General features: G+C 37.0%; 1 protein-coding gene across 1 annotated transcript in view; it reads right to left on the bottom strand.

Annotated features, from left to right (window-relative positions):
* Positions 1-305: 305 nt before the first annotated feature.
* Positions 306-14,064, bottom strand: part of LOC124625793 (ubiquitin-fold modifier-conjugating enzyme 1) — a 45,417-nt gene continuing 31,658 nt past the window's right edge. Inside the window, exon 4 of the mRNA XM_047149239.1 lies at positions 306-647. Within this exon, the coding sequence (XP_047005195.1) occupies positions 567-647 (81 nt within the window). The 3' untranslated portion in view covers positions 306-566. The remainder of the gene's footprint in view (positions 648-14,064) is intronic.

Here is a 14,064-nt window from a genome sequence, read left to right on the forward strand (position 1 = left end):
GCACCCCTTGGCATCAACAAGGCATACCGGCGCTTGCTTGCATGTTTCCACTTCATTTGACAACTGTCTACCGACAGAGTGGCATAACACTGACCTGTCTATTCACACAAAAGAGGGCTTTGATGGGCATATGTGCATGTAATCTCTCTGCAATCCTAATCACATATTATGGTTCCATTGTTCTACACTTCCTCTGGTTTCTGGAACGATTCAGACTATTTCTTCTGGGTGTTGCAATTTTGAGAAACAGTAGTATATATCCATGATACACAATGTTTAATACTATATTCTTTCAAAACAACACATTATGTTTCTTTATAGCCAGCATAAGGACACTATATTCTTTCAAAAAAAAAAAAAAATGTACAAGATAGAAACAGACATTACATTACATCACAAATATCTCTGTATGTTCACAAATATCTCTGTGTGTCAACTTTTCATACATGTGCACGCAAAAGTACAATAGAAATTATGGTCAAGGAATGACATTCACAGCCAGTTAATTTCTGGATGTCATTTGTTGTCGACACCAAATCTCATTTGTCCTATTCTCTTCATATGGGTCATCCCTCTGATTTTTCCTTGTACGAAATGACTCCTTTCTCAATCATATCTGGAATCTCCACTGCCAACCATGGTCCCAACTGCAACAATAATGTCATATATGCTTACTTTTTCTGTAAACAGATGTTATTTCCAAAACATGGCAGCATATTTGTTTCTTTTAAGGTCCAATTTTGCAAGTAATTTAATGAGACAGGTGAGAACATATTATTTTATAACAATGAACAATACATAAGGTAAAGCTATTTTCAATCTGAAAGTTGGTTTGAACATCATAGTGTCATACTAGGCATGGTCCTGTTAGAGGTCACAAATATGTGCGAATCAGTTACCAAACAATAAATGGATAAATAAAATTCACTAGGTTTTCCTGAAAAAACAGGCAGTTACATTTAAACAACTCCATCTCTCAGCTATTTCCTCTACCACTGGAATAATATAGAGCAGTATGAGGTGTGATCAAAAAGTAATAGGTATTTTGTAATTACACAGACTTTATACGTATAATTTTCAGTTTATTTTCTAACTTGTTGCTACACATGTTCCTGATGTATGCTTCCATTTTGAGCCGTTTTGAATATTTAGTTTATTGCTAACAATTGAAAAGGTTATATGTCAAAATATCCACGGGTGTGCTGCCGGTCTACAGTGTCCAACGGGCACAATATTTCGGCGATCTAACTGGTGCCCGTTGGACACTGTAGACCGGCAGCACACCCGTGGATATTTTGACTATCAAATACGCCGGGAGAAACTCAAGAATCACAAGGTTATATGTGTTTTCAAGTGCTCTGTGGATTTTTACTTTCAAAAAAGATGGATCAAAGAATATGCATTCAATTATAATTGAAAAATGGAATAAAGTTAAGCACTGAATTCAAAATGTTGACTGTGGATTTTGGTGTGAGTAAGACAAAGAGTTTACGAGTTTCAAAGAGGGTGGAGAAGACGTTGAAGACAATGACCACCCTGGATGCCCTAGACATCAAGTACTGATGACAATGTGGAAGAAGTAAAGAAAATGGATTTGGGGAAAAAAAGAGGAGAAAATCACCAAATCACCAACACAGAGGCTGCTGCTGATGTCGGCATATTCTTTGGCTCATACCAAGCAATTTTTTTTGGTGGTTTTGGGTATGAAACATGTAGCAGTAAAGTTTGTTCCGAAATATTGAATTTCAACCAAAAACAATGTCTCTTAGACATTGCTCAGGAATTACCAAATGAAGTCTACAATGATCCAGAAATTCTAGAGAAGGTTATAACAGATGATGAAACATGGGTATATGGGTATGACATCAAAACCAAGTCCTATTTGTCCCAATGAAAACTGCCTGAAGAGCCAAGACTGAAAAAAATTGGAGGTACTTCTCACTGCTTTCTTTGATTAAAATGGGACACTGGATCATGAGTTCCTGTCTTGGAGTCATAATATTGTCAATAAGGAATACTACCTGGAAGTTATGTGCCATCTGCGTGAAACAATCCAAAGAAAACAACCAGAATTGTGGCAAAACCAATCTTTGAAATTGCATCACACTAATGCTTCTGCTAACTTCTCAATACTTGTTCATGGTTTTCTGGCAAAAAATGAAACAATTATGTTGCCTCAGCCCCCACATTGAAAAGCAAGTCCCCTAAGTCCTCCTGCGATTGGAAAAAGCACTGGCCCAAGTGTATTAGTACTTTGAAGGGGACAAAGCTAATGTCAATGAATAGATAAAGATTATTTAAGAAAAACAGAAATTCCTATTACCTTTTGATCATACCTCATATTGTGTGATGTCACCATACCACTGTCTGCTGACTGTCGCATGTAAAATATCACCTATAGTATTACTTATGAGTCACTTCTTGACAATGATGACGGATGAGTCATCAAAAACTTTTTTTAAAGAAAAATCCTTTGCAAAAGGACTTTTCAATATATCAGCAAATTCCAGATATCTGTGGTTAACAAATGAAATGTGACAATACAACTGCTATACACGTGTGCACACGCATGCGCTCTCTCTCTCTCTCTCTCTCTCTCTCTCTCTCTCTCTCTCTCTCACACACACACACACACACACACACACGGAAAACACATGGGAACACCCCCACCCCATTGTGCCTACACTTTCCATTCTTGTTCCAAAATAAAAATTCAGAATTTAATTATGTATGATACTGCAATAGAACTTGGCATGTAGCAGGAAATGCAGAACATGTGAAAGTGTACCATGTGAGTCTCACAATCTATGACCAATATAATTATACTGTATTTTGTATCACTGATAGCACTCTACAGTGTAACCCAAGCAGAAAAATATTTATACTTGGTAAAATGAAGAAGTAACTTAATTCAGCATCAAACGGTACAGTTTGTGAACTTTCCTTGAGAGCTAACCAAATATTAATGATTTGCCCAAGACCAACAACATCACGTGTTGTGGGCCAAATCGCTAAACATGGCACATACAAAGAAGCATGTCACGAAAACTGCTTCAGTATAGTGATGCGTTTCTCAGACATGTTCCACATTCACAAGAGATCACACATTATAAGGAACTAAAAGACACTGTGCTGATATTGTAATTTTGAGCATAATTGAGGGAGTTACACCTTACTGACAAGAAAATCTGCTCCATGTCACTCCTATGATTTGGACTTATGGTGGTGCAGTGGAGCCAAGGATACAACAACAATAGTAAAATACAGTGACTGCTGAGTTCGGTGGAGTAGTCTGCAGACTGTCAAATAACTGCACAACAGCAGGATTCATTTCAGACCCTTCTTTCAGTGATTATTTTTGTTTTATTTTGTTAATTTGTATCACCTATAGGAAACATTAAATCAACAGAACAAACAGTTAATAAGATCTTTTTGGTCCTCACAAGAGCACAGCACTTATTATCCTGTGCGACGGCTTTTCATGTCAATGACCATCTGTATTCTGCAAAGAAGAGAGAGTATGATTTCAGAATCCTATATCCTCACACAGAATATTACTTACTAGTTTTTGGCATTTTTAAAGCTTATTCTTTAGTAGAAAGGACATTTGTAACAATGTAAACTACTGTTTAATTTATTCTTTAATGTGCGATTGATTTTGGTCAAAGACCATTATATACAGCACCTGTTGTACAAATGTCATAGATAATCAGCAGCTTATGGTATTGCATCATGCCATTTTGGCAATTTATCAAATCTGTGGAAAACAACCAATAAAAATACTTTATCCTTCAGTGTGGCTGCATACTGAGTATCTATAATCATGCAACAACAGCTAGGTAAACTGTATCCAGAAGTAAAACTTAATATTTGCCTGCGATAATGTTTTATGAATTACTGTTGTTTGCGACATACACATGTTGGGTGTTATTGTCCGACTCGTAGTTGGTTGGCAATGCTCACAAGATGCAGCAGTATTGATGTGTGTGTTCTGGTACAACAGTGATGAAGTTGCATTCATCTTGAGATTATGTTCAGTTCATTTTTTTCACCATGTTCGTAGTCCACTTTACATTTTGTGATTCATACGTAGTTTTTGCCAAGCAAAACCTTATTCTTTATATCATAATCCACTCCTGAAGGAGCACTTCAACACATATTATACTGAATTGGTAAATTATGTGAACTACTAGTTATGACTGGCCTACTGGGAAATAATAATGAAGAAACATATTAAGAGAGGAGGAGTAATGTAGCTGTGTCACTAATGTTGCAGTCAGCATTACTAATGGTGCTGTGAAGATGTTACAATGTGGATAGTAATAAATGTCTTATTTTCTGCCACCTTCTCTGAGGCAGCTATGGTGATGTTCTAAATCCCCAGCACAAGTTTTTGGTGAGGGGAGAGGCCTATTTTCTTGCATAGACCATTTTATCTCTGGCCAAATATTTTCAATGCGCCTGAGGCCTGCAGCACAAGGAGGCCAGTTGAGAAGAGAACCTTGTTCTATTCTGCAAATCATTCCTGCACTGCAGGTGACAACTATATGGGAGACTGATCTTGTAAGAAACATATGAGTCCCCCAAAATATACTTGTCATACTAACTGGATCATAGCATTACTTATAAGATGAATACACTGGGTGACGAAACAGATCCTTGCTGCTTTAAGATTGTCAGTCAACGCAGCAAAATACTACCATCACTTGTGGGCATAATGTTTAACGTCATAAATTACAAATGACATTACCCTTTACCTGAGATGGTTCTGCAAAAGTAAGGTAAGCAGTTTAGCCTCTCTAAATCACTAGAACTTAAGTTTTTGGGAAGAAAAAGCTTCAAGAGACATCACAACCAGCCAGGACATCGTGTGTTCAAATCACCACAATCACGTTTTTATTTTTCCACCTGAGTAATTAAATATATTTAATAAAACTGAAGATTAACTTTACTACCGCAATAATTACAGAATAACATAATATAGACAAGATCAAACAATGGAAAATCCAGGATGGAATAATGACAATATTATGAAAAGGACATATCGGTATTCGCCATATAGCGGAGTGTTGAGTTGCAGACAGGTACAATAAAAGATTTACTGGACACGTAAGCTTTTGGCCAGAAGGCTGCCTCCTGAAATAGACATTCACTGGAACACAGCTGACACACACATGACCACTGTCTCTGACTGTCGAGGCCAGACCAGCAGTTTTTTTGCTGTGACTGACTGTGACGCACCATCTCCGCTATACGGTTAGTAGCAATCTATCTTTTTCATAATATTTTTTATAATACAGGGCAGAATAATAGAATATGGCACATCAGATAATCACAGCACATTTTGTTTGTATCATTACTCACACAGTCTCTTACCATTAACTGGACACACAGATACATTTCATAAATATAATCGAAGTTTCTTTTCCAATTACTATTAGACCAAAGAAATGTGCATGTCTCAGTGTCTTTTATTCAACATGCATGGTGCAGAAGAAGTGTATTTTGAAAGGTTTTATGAGATTTATCATGACATATTGTTAAGGTGAACTTTGGGAAGGGACTGCCAGAACAATAATATTAAATGATGTGTGTTATGATTACATACTTTTTCAAAAAGGAAGGTGTAGTGAACTGAATCATCTTTACAAGATTTACTGTTGATTGGGCCCTATTTGGGGTGTCAAAGCACACCAAAATAAGTAGGTAAGTTAGTGCAGCCTCCCCTTGCCACAATTCAGCAATATGATCATAAGAACATCTATGTTTTGTGCTGGTGTTGTATACGCTGAATAATCACTTTTTATCGTACTTGCCACCAGAAGTGACCCTAATTGACCAAGTCTAAAAACTGTTACATCTACTGTGGAAAATTAATTGTACATCACTGGAATAGAGGGATATTTTCCAGATGGTACGTAAATCTTAATACAAAAAACCTGTTGCAACCTAACATGAAATTAAATCTCTGCCTTCGTAGAAAGCCTACAGGTTGGTCATTCAGTTACAGTGATACCCAGCAAAAATTTTCCTGTTAAGGGTCCATGTAGAGTAACTTTACATAATAACTGAGAATTTTATTTACAAAAAATTTTTTGTGCCTTCTTGGAATAGGTCAAGAAACAGACAGGGCCATTTTTACATAATATTTCAAGTAATAATTTCTCTACAGTGTGCTCCCAACAAAATCCAGAAAATGGTGTATTAGACTGACTGACTATGGTCTTCAATGACCACTTTTGTGCTGACAAGTGTATGTAATTTTTCCCAGCATGTTCGCAGAGATACTGGTCAATGATTACAGTCTTATTGTCTTTGTTTGTAAAGGCATACTAATGTTCAGTACAGGTTTTACGGATCAGACTACACAACAAATTTATTGACTAAAAGGCTATATCCAGCTTTTAAAATAACCTGCAAGACTATTTTTAGAAGTTACAGTGAACAAAATGACTAGAGAAACATGGGAGGAAGTTCATGAAAAGACACACCAATGGAATTGGCAATGCACTTTTAAATATCTTCTGCTATTAATTTGAATTGTATTTCCGTACTACAATACTGGAACTTAAGGCACAGAAGCTGGAAAAGGTGCAATGACTCAAGTTAATGGAGTTTTTCTGCACTGTTACACTAACATGTGGTGCCTGTTGACTTTATCTCATAATTTTTATTTAAAGGTTTCTGTGTGACCTATTATGCTGATCAGAAACACCATTGTGTTCTCAAGGTTATTTTAAAAGGAACAAGGAAATTCTAAGTGAAGAAATTCTAAGTAATGTCCAAAACATTAACAATTACATAAAATAAATATGAAGCAAAGAAAAATTACAGTATAATCTTTAAAAAAAATCACACAAAATTGCAGAGTTCAATACCAGTATCTAAGAAGCAGCTAAAACCCGCAAAGTGCATTCAACAAGTACTTGGAGAATCCAAGCAAGAAATAGTGTGAACAAACGACCATTCAACTTTTGCATCCAAAAACTGAAACTCAAACATTGACTAAAAATAAACTAAAACAATCAAAGACTAGGACAAAAGATTTCATCTGGCCAAAAAAAAAAAAAAAAAAAAAAATGTGCAACAAAAATAGAATAAATGTGTTTTGTTGATGTTTGTAGGTCTTCGCCATATACTTATATATCCCGAAAAACAATGTGGCAAGAGTAAATTCCTGCATCAAGGGGGGCGGGGGGGGGGGGGGGGGGGGGGGGGGGGGGGGGGGGGGGGGATACTGCACGTTTTGCTTCCAGTGCTGAAAAACATCACCAATGACTGGCAGAATTTAACAGAGCAAATTTAAAAGTAGGCTTAAAATCAATTACAATGAGATTAAAATAATATGTAACCAACACACAAAAAGTACGGATTGACAACGTAGTGTATTAACATCAGTTGGATATAACAACACAGTAAAGGAAATAATTGTATAAGTAGGCTAAATAGTGTTTTCAAAACAGAGTACTCAACATGTCTCTGCAAAGTTTACAATAATTGTTCGTTGCCTATTTTGACTTATGGCAGCAAGACAGATTTCTAATCTCAAAACCATTCACAAATGATGATTTATCAGGGAAGAATTGAGAGATGCATGCTGCCCATGGGGAGGGGGGGGGGGGAGAATGGACTGGGGGGAACAGACTAGCGCAGATGACTTAATATGACTTAATATGACTTTAATGCAAATGACATGAGGATGGTCAGAGCCTGCAGTCAGGTAAATGGATTTTTGAAGTATCTCTGGTGGATTCCAAAAGGTACGAAAACTCTGAAATGATGCACTAATGGAAGTGGGTATGTGGCATTATAAAATGTGTGAAACATAAATGAACACACAGAAAGCCCCGGAGGTGGCACTACCTGTAGACTTCATATGATTGATTAATCCCCTGCACACATTGCCAGTCATAGTCTTTTTTTTTCATTAGCTTGTTAATGACAATTCTGATTATACCAATAACACCAGCAATTCAGCTACATCAATAACTCAAAATACTGTGACCACCTGCTTAGAGGTTTGTTGGTTAAACCTGTCGATTGCAATATAACATTGATTACACTACTCAACAACTGTTTTGCATCTGGGTTGTGATACATCAATTAATATGTAGTTTGGTCTGTAGAATCTGAATCTACTTTTCAAAGTGTTCTAGCAAGTAAGATTTCTGAGTTTTTAAGTTATTTTTTTACTATTGGGCCTTCAATAATTTGATAGAAAAGATTCCTAAATTGAGTGAAACAAAGCTGCAGGACATTAAAAAAAATGGATGAAAAGTCCAACCTTTGACATCGAATTAGATGCTCATCTCCTTTAAAGCAATTGTGATGGGGTTTTTGGGCAACAGAAGAGATGATGACCATGTTTCCATTATGAACTATCTGTTTGACACATGCAAGAACATGAGGTGCAGAATGTCATTAAAAATTCACTTTTATACTCCTACCTGGATATCTTTCCGGAAAATTTTGGAGTCATAAGCAACTAACAAGGTGAGCACTTTCACTGAGAAATTTGTATGATGAAATGCTATTATCAAGGTCATTGGAACCCTCTGATGATGAGCAACCACTGTTGGGGTCTTGTTACTGAGAGTGAAAAAATGGCAGACAAAAGAAGAGCATTTTTCAAACAGCACAGAAAGTTAAAAGTTGAAAATATGTTGTGAATTAATTTAGATCTCTTATTGTTGTCAGGTACATACATAAATATTTAACTGTATTGAGTTTTAAAGTTCTGAATGAATATTTCTTGTTTGTTTGTTTCTGTTTTTATTCTGCTGCCTATCAAGGAAATGCGATGTGATAGAGAAAAACTGATTTTACCAGTAGAATTCAGCACCCTAAAATTATGTAAATTCATCCATTCACAAACAAGGTGCAGAAAAAAAGTTTAAACTTGTTGACCTGTTAACAGGTGGTGTGCATTCAACAAGTACTTATTAGGCTTCCCGAGATATGTGCCACTAGTTGTCTGCGCAGATCACGCAAGTCCTGTAAATGTGAAACCCAACTCACACCTTTCTCATGTGACATCTGAAATGCTATTGAGACACTCACGTGGCCTTCCAAAAGGTATTTCACTCAGTACCACTCATAAGCTTGATACTGAAAGTACAACAGTATGGCGTACCAACCAATGATTGAGCAACTCTTGCTGGGGAGAACACAGCACGTTATACTGAATGGAGAGTCATAGACATGTGTCTTCAAGTGTGTCACATGGAGGTGTGTTGGAATCTTACCTGTTCATATTGTATATTAATGACTTTTCAGACAATATTAATAGTAAACTCAGACTTTTTGTAGGTTATGCAATTATAGATAAAGTAGTATCTTTTTTAATTTTTATTCAGTGAACTTATAGGATTTCAAAGTAGTAAAAAGATTGGTAATTTGCTTTAAATGTCTAGAAATGTATTGGTAGTTAATAAAATGCAGAATTGAAGTACACTATGGCTAAAATGTCTGTCACAACTGGAATCTGTCTACTCATACAGATACCAGGCTGTAATAATCTATAGGGACATGAAAAGGCACTACCACGTAGGCTCAGCCACACAATTAAAGCAGATGGCAAACTTTGGTTTATCAGTGGTGTACTACAATGAAGATTGCTTACAAGTCACTCGTGAGAGTGAGCCATCCTAGAAAATTACTCAAGTGTGTAGGGATCCACACAAAATGAGACTTACAGGAGGTAATGCACATATAAACGAAAGGGACAGTCACAGAGATGCTGAAAGAACAGAACTGGCAAATGTTAAATGACAGAAGCAAATTGTTCTATGGTAAGGTCTTATGGGACCAAAATAATTGTTCTATGAAAGCCTGTTTAGTTTCAAGAAGCAAATTTAAGTGATAAATCTAGGACCGTAGGGACCATGAAGACAATGTTAGACTATTTACAGTGCACACAGGTGATTAAGAAATTATTCTTCCTGCACTCCACAAGTGAATGAGGTAAAATTGCCCAATAACTAGTAAATGGGAGGTAGCCTCAGCCACACACTTCACAGTGATTTGCAGAGTATGGTCGATCGCCTTAGCTGAATGGTCAGCACATTTCACTGCCATGCAGCAATCCCAGGTTTGATTCACGACCGGGTTGAAATCTCTGCTCAGGGATGGATGTCGTATCGTCCTGGTCGTCATTTCGTCACCATCGACACGCAAATTGCCTGACACAGCATCAACTGGAAAGACTTGCAACTCGGTGGCAGAACTTCCCCAGGTTGGGACTCCAGCCGTTGATGCTGTACAATCGTTTCATATTTTCAAGAGTATGGATGTATATGTAGATCAATTACAGACCATATAGCGGAGATGCACAACAAAGAGACTGTCACAAATATAGCTTTTGGCCAGTAAGGCCTTCGTCAGTGCCCTGCTCGTCACTATTGATACTACCTCCCTTTACACTAACATCTCTAATGCCCATGGCCTTACCGCTATTGAACACTACCTTTCCCAACGTCCGACATATTCCAAACCGACAACCACAATTACTTCTCATTTGAAGGTATTACCTACAAAATGACAAAGACCTTACTGGTCGAAAGCTATATTTGTGACCGTCTTTTTGTTGTGCCTATCTGCGACTCAGTATCTCCGCTATATGGAGAGTAGCAATTTTCCTTTTCACAATATTGTTACATTCCATCCTGGATTTTCCACTGTTCAATTACACACCAGTGGCTTGTGATTTCATAGCTGGTGCCTGATGTGTCCCACCAGTTTCCAATCAGGATCATTTGGTGGTCAAGATGTAAACATTAGTTCCATAATTATAATTTTTATTTTGGGGAGCCACAGTCATGGTAAATGTTTCAAACGATGCTGCTGCTATTTGACTGTAATAAGTGTTATTGTTTTGTCTTTAGGCCATTTTCAAGTACAAAAACTTAAATAAGTCATAAGACATCATACTGGCATGAAATACAAGTCCTTGTTAAAAAAAGTACTTCTAGTCATATTGGCCAGATATGTCATTAGTAAAAGTGAAGATATCTTTAAAACAATTAAATTTTACGAACGACAAATCTGGCCTGTATGACCAGATACGCTTTTTCAAAAAGGACTTTTATTTTATACCAGTCTGATGATTTTTGACATATAAATGTGTTTCTGTACTTTAAAATGGTCTAAGGCCGAAACAATAACAATAAAATAAAAATCATTTCAGTCAAATGGTGAGAGCATCATTCACAAAATTAGTTCCCTGCTCTCCAAAAACCACTGTGGTACTGTCCTGGCCTTGTGAATCTGAAAGTTATCCTTCTGGAAGATACCACTGCTGTTGCAGAAGACATCAAGAATGAAGGGTCTATGATAATGTTCATAAAGTTGGTAACAGTGCCTTCAACTACTATCACAAGCCCTATCAAAGCACAAGTGAAGGCCTCCATAGCATAATGCAGCTCCCACAGGCCTGTGTCCACAGCACGGTGCACTTTTTGAGCAGATATTTGTCTGTATGATGCCATTTTTAGACACAATTGTCAACCTGTTGTAACAACAAAAACAGCTCATCCAACAAGGCGACACATTTATGTTCACTTATGGTCAGATCTCAATGATTCTGTGTCCACTGCAATATTGTGGGACCAAGAAGAAAATATGTAGAGGTCATATGCTGTGGGTTCCCATGTTTAAAAACATGCTCAAAATGGTCTGCTCTGAAACATTTGTGTCTGCACCAGCACTGCAGTTTGCCATCAGATTACAGCTCAGCCTGGTTTACAGAGCAGGCAGACATTCTCTGATGAGGTGTGGACTTTCAACACCTTATCACCTTCTCATGGATTCACCATCTAACTACTTTACATAGAAGCTCATGACGACAGGACACAAACAGCTCGCCATCTTCTCTGCTTCAGTGCTGTTCGATTCCAGATGTTGGGCCATAACAACATGCCTTTTCTGAAAATCAATTGTGTCAGGGAATTTCCCCATCCGTGGCCCACACAGTCACTACGAAGATTACCTAGTTTGTCTCTGCTCTGGTTGTACACTTTACTTATCACATTACATGCTCGCACCTTCACCAGGAGGCATTCAGTCTTATGGTGGGCAGAGCTCATAAGGTTTTGTTCATCAGTGTATATTACTCTTGCACCTCATTCTTTGTTGTGGCAAATAGCAGCTTCCTCTGTGATAATCAATGAATGCTATCTTTGTAATAAGAAGACTGAGTTCAGTTTTATTATGATACGGTCTGTTTGGATTATTCTACTATATCTTTGTGCACTTTTATGCTCAAGAGTTCAGTCATGTAAAGTTGTGTTTTTCTCTGATCTCTTAATTCTGCCTTTCTGTATTTTCTTTTCTGTTTTTCCCTCAGTGGCAGGACATGTACTCAGTTTCTACCAACAACAGTGTTAGCAAGAACAATACTACCAAGACTTTCGTGGTTTGGCAATGGGATGTTCTCATCAAGGAGGGAGATTGTCATCAAGGAACCTTGCTTTTATCACCACCTGATTATTCTTTTAATTGACTTCTTTATTACACAAAATTAATGGATTACTTTCTGGTAACAATTATAACTACTGTCATACTGCAATATATCACAAACTGAACTGAGCCCTCAATGTATTGTAGGACCTCCAATACCCCTTCAGATAACAGCTGAGTAGAGATTAGAAACCTGTCCACATCTGACCTAGCTTTCGCAAGTCTTCACATTGTAGTGGGGAACAACCATTCAGGCTTTGGTGGCAAGCTAATGTTAAGCACAAAAGTTAAGGATGAAATATGGTAGGAATACTTAGCTGGGTCATACAAATGAAACTGACTTTAAGAGAATATTACGGAACAGAAAGAGGAAGTAGATGGAGATGAGATAGGAGACTTGATACTGTGGAGAAAAAATAAATAAATAAATAAATTCAAAGCACTGGAGAAAAAATTGCAGAGGCACCAGGAGTAGATGGCAGTGCCCCAGAATTATTCAGATCCTGGGGAGATGAACTGATGAAACTATTCCACCTGATGTGGAAGATATAAGAGACAGGCAAAATATCCTCAGACTTCATGAGGCATATAATAATTCTAGTTCCGAAGGCGGCAGGGGTGAATACAGAACCATCAGTTAAAGAAGACAGTTGCAAAATACTGACATGAATTGTTTGCAGAAGAGTAGAAAGGTTGGTTGAAGCCAAATTTGGGAAATTTTTTTTTTTATTTATTTATTTTTTTTTTTTTTTGAGTCTGGAGAAACGCGAGAATATGTAAAGACTGAAGCCTGACAAATCTGTGTGTACTGTGTTTTTAGATTTAGAGAAAGTTTTGACAGTGTTCACTTGAATATTCTGAAGGCAGCAAGGACAAAATACAGGGAGTGAAAGGTTATCTGCAACATTTACAGGAATCAGACTAGCCATAAAAGTCACAAGACACAAAAGGAAGAGCTGAGAATGGAGTGAGGCAGGAACTATTTCCAATATATTTAAATATACACAGTGAACAAGCAGTGAAGCAAACTGGGAAGAAATTTAAGAAGTTGGCAAGAAGAAATTAAAGTCTTAAATTTTTTGCGAACATTGTAATTCTGTCAGCGACTGCAAAGGACTTGGAAATGTAACTGAATGAAAAGACACTGTCTTGAAAAAGAGTTTCAAGATGAATATCAACAAGGGTAATGGAATATACTCAATTTAAATCAGATAATACTTAGTGAGTTAGATAAGACAATTAAGTATTAAAAATTTCTACTGTCTGGACAGAAAATAACTAACACCAGCCGAAGTAGAAAATGTGGACTAGAAAAAAAGAATGTGTCACAAAAAAGTGGAATATGTTAAAATCAAATACAAATTTATGTGTGAGAAAGTACTTTCTGAAGCTATTTGTTGAGGTGTATCCTTGTAATGGCCGACAAACAGTTCAGACAAGAAGAGAATTTTAGCTTTTCAAATGCAATGCTAAAGAAGAAACCTGAAGATTAATATAACAAGATACTTGTGGAAGAACCCAAAAACCATAAACGCAACAAACCTGGACATCCCTCAGTAATAAATTATCATGCTCCAACCAAAACAATTTCCACTCTTGTTGACCAAC

Source organism: Schistocerca americana, chromosome 8 (assembly GCF_021461395.2).
Source record: "Schistocerca americana isolate TAMUIC-IGC-003095 chromosome 8, iqSchAmer2.1, whole genome shotgun sequence".
In the NCBI taxonomy this organism is placed as follows: domain Eukaryota; kingdom Metazoa; phylum Arthropoda; class Insecta; order Orthoptera; family Acrididae; genus Schistocerca; species Schistocerca americana.